Source organism: Danio aesculapii, chromosome 20 (assembly GCF_903798145.1).
Source record: "Danio aesculapii chromosome 20, fDanAes4.1, whole genome shotgun sequence".
In the NCBI taxonomy this organism is placed as follows: Eukaryota; Metazoa; Chordata; class Actinopteri; order Cypriniformes; family Danionidae; genus Danio; species Danio aesculapii.
In genome coordinates this window covers 37,388,404-37,396,260 of record NC_079454.1, presented here as the reverse complement: position 1 = coordinate 37,396,260, position 7,857 = coordinate 37,388,404, and the positions used below count along the sequence as shown (strand labels likewise).

At 35.0% G+C, this 7,857-nt stretch overlaps 1 protein-coding gene across 8 annotated transcripts in view; it reads left to right on the top strand.

Moving 5' to 3' along the window:
- enah (ENAH actin regulator) overlaps positions 1–7,857 on the top strand; it is a 183,366-nt gene that overhangs the window by 120,934 nt on the left and 54,575 nt on the right. For all 8 annotated transcript variants that reach the window (XM_056481597.1, XM_056481596.1, XM_056481598.1 and 5 more), the window contains one exon: positions 2,912–2,984. In XM_056481597.1, coding sequence (XP_056337572.1) covers positions 2,912–2,984 — 73 coding nt within the window. The remainder of the gene's footprint in view (positions 1–2,911; positions 2,985–7,857) is intronic.

The following is a 7,857-nucleotide window of genomic DNA, read 5'->3' as shown; positions in this document are numbered from 1 at the left end:
CGGCCCTTTATTTTATTTTTTATTTTGTAATTTTTTATCTCATCGCAGGACACATGTTTTGTTTTGTGTTTCCTTTTTGTTTTGTTTTTTTTAATATTTAAAAAAATGTCCCCATTTTTTTTTATTTATTTATTTTTTTTAATTTATTCTTTGTTTTTATGGTAATTTGTTATGCTTTTGTGTTCATAGTTTTTTTTTAAGTTAAATGTTGCTTTATTTAATTTATTATGTTTTGTTTTTATGTATTTTGTTTTATTTTTTAATATTGTATCTTTTTTGTGCTTTTTTTTTTGTGTTTTTTTTTTTTTTATATTTAAAAAATTTGGCCGGGTGGCTCAGTGGGTAGCACTTTTGCCTCAGAGCTAGAAGGTCACTGGTTCGAGTCCCGGTTAGGCAAGGTGGTACTTCTGTGTGGAGTTTACATGTTCTTCCTGTGTTGGCGTGGGTTTCCTCCGAGAGCTCCGGTTTCCTCCACAGTCCAAAGATATGCACTATGTTAATTAGATTAAGTAAATTGGTCGTAGTGTATGAGTGTGTGTGAATGCGAGTGTGTATAGGTGTTTCCCAATACTGGCTTGCGGCTGTAAGAGCATCCTCTGTGTAAAACATATGCTGGAATAGTTGGCAGTTCAATCCGCTGTGGCAACCTCTGATAAGGGAATATGCCAAATGAAAATGAATGAACGAATGAAAATTTCCCTTTTTTATAGTTTTGTTTCGTTTTTTGTTTTATGTAAACGTTTTATGTTTTGTTGTGTATTTAATGTTTTCGTTACATTTGATACTTTTGTTTTCCATGTTATAGTTTCGTTAAATGTTTCGTTTGTTTTGTTTTTACTTTTTGATTTTAATTTTTGAAACGAAGCAGATTCTTAACTCTTGGTCCTTTATCAGATCCGTAATCAGCTCTGTGCGCTTAATAGTTTGGCTATTTTACCTTCCCCCACTTAAAAACGACCAAACTGCAGTACAGAAACAGGTTGGCCAGGTGTAAGGATAAAAAGCTCTTGTTTTTTCCCCCCGAATGCCCTTCTGTGTGGAGAAAATAAACAGGAAGAAGCAGAGGGCGTTTGTGCCTGTAAACAGCGCTCTCTCACCTGCACAACGCTGCATTGATCCATTAGTCAAGCCTGTCACGCCAGAGACTTTCATTCAGAGACTCAACCTTCCTCAAATCCAAAAACAGCAGAGCTTCTGTGCGGTTAAGTCTGTGCTGTAAACTAAGAATGTATGAAGGCTCAGTTTTCCATCTGCATGATATATTTCTAACATATGCTCATCAGTCAGTCAGTCTGTCTATCTTACTGAAGCTGCTGGTGAAAATACAGTCTCGATAAAGTCATACAACCACTTAGAGGCGTTTTAAATAATTTTATATGTACAGTTGAAGTCAGAATAATTAGCCCTCCTGAACTGTTTATTTTTTTCCCCAATTTCTGTTTAACAGAGACATTTTTTTTCAACACATTTCTAAACATAATAGTTTTTATAACTCATTTCTGGTAACTAATTTATTTAGTCTCTGCCATGATGACAGAACATAATATTTGACTAGATATTTTTTTCAAGACAGATTTTAGATTTTGTTTGGAATATTTCGTTTACTTCTATTTTATTTGGGTTTTATGGAAAGTCTAAAATATGATACAGTATTCATAGTCAGGGCTTGTCCTTAACCTTTTTGATCACCAGCTACTGTGCTGCTTCTCGGTTCTCGGCACATTTGATTGCATATTGACAAACGGTCTTAAACTAAAATTCTAATCTTTAGGGACGAGGCAGCTCTGGCATTTGAAAAAAAATATTTTCAACCAGCCAAGATGGCTAGTGGGGGTGTATGTCTAACCTGCCACAGCTGAAATCTACCCGCATTTGGCGGGCTGGCGGGTGTTAATGTCAAGCCCTGTTCATAGTGATCATTTTACTTTTTTTTGTGTGTGTGTGTGTGTTATTTTATATTTATAAAATCTGTATTAATTTATTCTTTAATTTATCATTAGCCCTTCATTAAAACTTTTATAAAAAGTTTTAATTAAAATCATTAAAACTAAACATGTATAAATAATGTGAAAACGTGTCAGGAACACAGTTTTACCTAAGAAATCCAGTACTTAACATATGAAATGGATCAAAACTTTCAGCAAAGTTGTTCCAAAACTATTAAACCAAACTTATTCTTTTATCTTTTGACAATGTTGAAAAAATATTGATTCACTTAAAATACTCCTGTACATATAAAGCATCAAAACATATTTTTTCAATATCACATTAGACATATTACATTTGATATTACATGTACATATTACATAAACAGCAGTAACAGTTCCTCTGGTGAAGGCAGTTGTTTGCAGAAGCGCGTCGGTTTCATTTAAGGAATAGCTGTGTCAATAAAGATTTTTTCCACATTTTTCGAGTGCTTTGGACTGATCTTTGCTGTTTATTCTGATAAGACCCTTACCTAAAGAGCACAGACACATTATTTAAGCTACCCCTGTGCCCCTTTTGTTTGAATTTAGGATTTTTTTGCATTTGAAATATTTTTCCACATGATTGTACGTCTAACAAAAGTACATATTGAGTGAAAGTGACAGAGTTGCCCTCATCCAAGTGCCCTTAAGTGCCGTCTTCTCACCAGCTCTGTTTTGGTGCTTGGCAACTTCATGCTAACTTGAGCTCCTGCTGATGGTTGTTTTTACAGATAATCTTTTCCCCTTTGGCTGATATATAATGTCCTAATTAACTGTTGATGTCTAACACACCTGATCGATGTTACTCTTTTTTTAAAACCTGCTCTTCTGTTACTCTTTTGGGTTTTATCCAGTGCACTTTACATTATTGATCAGACTTCAGAGTCCTTTTGCATATACATTACAAAGTGATGTTAATTGCAGATATTTTTCTTGTCTTGCAGGTCCCCAGTTGCCAAGACAGACCCCTCAGGTGCAGAATGGCCCTTCACCAGAGGAGCTGGAAGTGCAGAGAAGGTAAAAACCAAACTAAATCACAAGCCTCCTTTGAGATTTGTGCTAAGCTTTTGCCTTTTTTCTAAATGTCAATTTTTATAGATAGATAGATAGACAGACAGACAGACAGACAGACAGACAGACAGACAGACAGACAGACAGACAGACAGACAGACAGACAGACCCACATTTCAGCCAAAAATATCTGATCAAATATACTCAACACAACCTACAGACACTACAAATCTAGTAACTCTGAAGGTGCAGTATGTAAGTTTGACACCCAGTGGTTGAACTAGGTAATGCATTCCTGGATCAAAACCAAACGCAAGCGCAGGTTGCCAGATTGACAACCAAGAGGAGGGAGTCTGACTTTCGAGCCTAAAGGCTGATTTAAATTGTGTTCTATATAAAAGCACAACACGCGATAGAAGGAATATTCTCCATATTAAAAGGAGTTTTTGTTCTAACTAACACCTTGAATTTATATATTAGAATCGGCTTCCATTTCTTGCTGCTGAACAACAGAGAACTTGATGACATTATCACCTCAGGTACACCTCATGTGCTTTATTCAGTGTTAAATGCTAACAATGTGAGTTTGAATGCCATTTTACATGACATTTATTGCCATACTACTGAAAGCAGCAGCAGATAGTTCACCTCAGATCTTGAAAATAAAATAAACTCTCTGAAATGGGACTTTAGAACTGTGATTCAGTGTAAACCAACACATATCAGTGATTCAGCATCTACATTTTAGAATGTAAAGAGGTTTAATATGTATTAATTAGATTATAAACCTTACCATTTCGTGAGTGAGTGCATATTCTGTGCTTCTGAATGGCTGTATTTAAATTTCTGTCATGTTCTGTCTGGTGCAAACAGCCAAATTGCTTATCAATGTAATTCTTGTAACGTACTGTGTTGCTAGGATGTAACCTTACAATGTAACCTGCTCAGCTAATGTTTACATTTGTAATATTTATATTACGTGCTAATGAATAACCTCATGTGGAACTCTGAATCCACGTCTCATTTCTGAGTCTGCTACTGTCCAACGGATGTTGCATTTCGGTCACAAATGCATGCTTTGAGAGCCTTTCTGAATGGATGAATGAATGAATGAAATACGCTGTTTTTCACCAAGGCAACCCAGGGTGCTGAAATTTAATTGGCTAAACTGTTAGTGGGTGGGTTAAAAGAACCATAACAAATACAGCGTTCCGTAACAGACACTTTCAAAGCAAAATATCTGATTTTAGCATTGTTTTTCAGATAAACAAGTAAGCTGATAATAATATTTCCCAGCTGCAATCCATCACTGGGAAATATTATTATTATTATTATTAGGATTAGTAATATTATTGTGGTTGTTAGGCTATTTTCTGTAGCAACCCTTGTAATCCATTTTAGTGTTTTCGGGTTGTGTTTTTTTTTTTCGGTTAAAGCACAATGATGCCCAATTAACACCTAACAGACAAGCATTTGGTTTGAGATGGGGGAAGGGGTATGTCTCCACTGTATGTTCTCTTAGCATGTTTCTTAAATATCTGCAAACATATTATGGTATTTTTATGCTTTAGAAGAGTCAAAAACGTACAGCACCTTTAAGGTAAAAGTCCATTCACATTAAAATGTTATTACATTAACCATAACCATTACAATTTAATAATAGTCATGAAGACAGTCTGTGGCATATGATTAAAGTAAAATGCTTTAATATTGAGAACTGTAGTTTTAACTTTTAGGCTTTTTAAAGTAGGTGAATATTAAACGCATAACCATATCCCCTCTATCAGGATGAAAATAAAATATTTGGATGGATGATGAAAATATTTAAGATGACAATAATATTTAGTTTGTTTTTTTAGAAACAAGGGAATAATCATCAACACAACACCAGACACAATTCAACACTTTAAAAACAGACAATTAGGCAGATAAACAAAACACACCATTTTATTTGTACCACACAACTTTATTGAACTTTAAACTTTCCCACCTTCGGCCCTGGAGACAGGTCTGGTGCTGGGCCACTTAAGCTTCTCCTCATCTATTTTATGTTCTGTCTTCTCCTCCTCTTTCAAACTGTTACTTTTCCTTTTCCTCCTCCTCCTCTTATTTTTCACCTGATCCTCCTCCTCCGTTTCAAAGTCATTGAGTTTCTCTTTCTCCTTCATGCTGTTCTTTACCTCTTCACTTTCCTTTCCTATCATCTCCTCCTCTTCCACTCCGCAATTTTTCCTGGGCCTCCTCCTCCTCTTCTTTTTCACTTTCTCCTCTTCCATGTTCTCCTCCTTTTCAATGTCATTCATCTCTTTCTCCTCCATGTTCTTTTCCAACTCCTCACTTTCCTTTCCTTCCATCTCCTCCTCTTCCACACTACAATTTCTTCTTGGCTTCCTCCTCCTCCTCCTCTTCTTCTTAACTTTCTCCTCCTCCATGTTCTCCTCCTCCTCCTTCTCCTCATTTTCAATGTATTTTATTTCCTCATTTTTCTCCTTCTCTCTTTCATCTTCTCCTCCTTTATTTGCACAATCAAGAACTTTGCCACCAACAATCTTCTGGTGATATTTTCTTTTACTCTCTTCTCCTCCATTTTCCTCCTCCAAAACTCCTCCTCTGACAATCGGCTGCTAACATCTTTCTTTCATTTCTTTTTCTTCTCTTCCTCCTTTGGCTTCTCTTCATTTGTGTTATCTTTCTCTTTCTCCATCTCCTTCTGTTCAATCACCACCACCTCCTCTTTCTCCTTCACCTTCTCCTGTTCTGTCACCACCTCCTCCTTTTTCTCCAAAATATCTTCCTCCTTCTCCACCGCATCATCTCCTTCTCTTCTTCCACATTCACCATCACCATGACTTTCTGATAGATCTCATCCTCATAGTCTGTTAAAAGAGAAACGATTGCAGTTTGCACATAGTACACAGTCATTTTCAGGGAGACGTTAAACTCCAGATAAAGGGGAGTTAAAATACAGTTTATTTCTAACATTACAGTCTAAAAATTATTTAGATGCAGAAACCATCATTTACCATCAGAGGATGAAAGTCGGAACGGCTCATTTTTTGGAGAGAAGCAAAAGTATGTTAGAGCAGCTCTGATAAAAGAGCCAACCCTGTTCTTCTTCTTTTTCTTTTTCTGCTTCTCCACTTTGTCCTCATCAGTTAAAAGAGAAATGATTGCACAAAATATATATATTAATACATAAACATTTTAAAAAGTTATTGTAGCTAAACAAAGGTTACCACAAATTTACCATGGATTTGCTGCACTAAACATACTTTAACCATGAAATTTCACACTTTTTTGTGTATTTTATTATTATTCATTGTAATTGATTATAATAATATAATATTTACATATGTACATAATATGTAATATAATAAAACATAATATGTACATACTGCTATAGCCTCACTGTTAACCATTTTTGTAAATGACACAGGATTTGACTGTAATAAAAACTGTATTTTACTGTAAGACATTTATGCAGTGTTACTGTATTTTAAATTTGCTTTGTGAAAATGTACTCTATTTTACAGTAAGATATACATACAATTCTGTAAATAAATATACAGCAAGATAAATGGTGCTGTAAATGTAAATACAGTATTTTTGCTGTAATTGATTTTCAGTAAGTTATTGGTGAATTGCTGCGAGTTGCTGTAGATTTTACAGGAATTTGTTAACAGAGCTCTCTACAAAAACAGGAATTCAACCAGCTCTCTATTATACTGTACAAACATCTACACTGTACAAACATTATTTTTTAATAGTAAGTACAATATTATGTCAGGAAAACATTGGATATTCATATCCCAATGTAAATATGACTCTCTGTTAGTGCCGTTTCTGTGCCTTTCTTTGACCTGCTGCATTTTTTTCTGGCGCTGGGAGATCTTGCAAGAGATTTCAACTTCCATTCTGTCTTCCTCCACTTTGACAGCCGATGTTGAGGGGCCAACACTCATTGTTGGGGATGGAAGAGAGCAATACTGCTCAACAATCATATCGATTGCTGTAGGGTTTTGGGCTTTCACCTTAAACCACTCAAACACTTGGGGTTTGCAAGTTGGTATTGAATGAGGATTTCGGTCTTGCTCCGTAAATCACTCAAACAGGAAGATGTTCAAATGCTAAAACAGTCTTGAAAACACTGGAGAACTTGGAGAACACTGAAAAGCCAAAGACACAAGCTGTTCGACGCCACTAAAACAAACCAACTAGAGATTTTCAGTGATGCAATGCTTCAAGAACACTTTATCAGAACATGTCACATATAGTAACGAGACTAAACACTAAGAAACGTTTTCTTTTAAAGACAAATGACTGAATATATGTGCAAACGACGTAAAATACTTGCTAAATAAATTGATTTAAGGGACAAAAGCTGCCTTAAATAGATAATCAATTAGAAATTAACATAACTGTAGACAAAGAAGCACAACAATTGAAACACCAGAGGTTTTTCTCTAACTTAAACCACAAAACTGACATATATTGAGTGAAATAATATATAATGAATGCATTAGAAGTATTCAGCTTCAATGTGATCCATCCAGCAAGACATACTGCAAATATACATGTCATTCCCAAAAGAAATAAACACTATTATCATTACTGTTTTTGAACACTAAATCACAAAGTCATGTTTGGAGTGCAACATCAACTCGCCAAAAAAATAGATGTAAAGGATTGTCTTTGAAGAGAAAATATATTTTTAATGAATAAAAGTCAACACAATAATTAAATTAAGCTGTAAGGTGCAGAACAAATGTGTGCAAAAGTCCAGGCAACATACATTCAAAATGTGAATCAAAAATAGTTCAGTTGATGACACTGTGATCAATAAATGAAATGAAAAATAACTTAATTTACGAAAGTATAG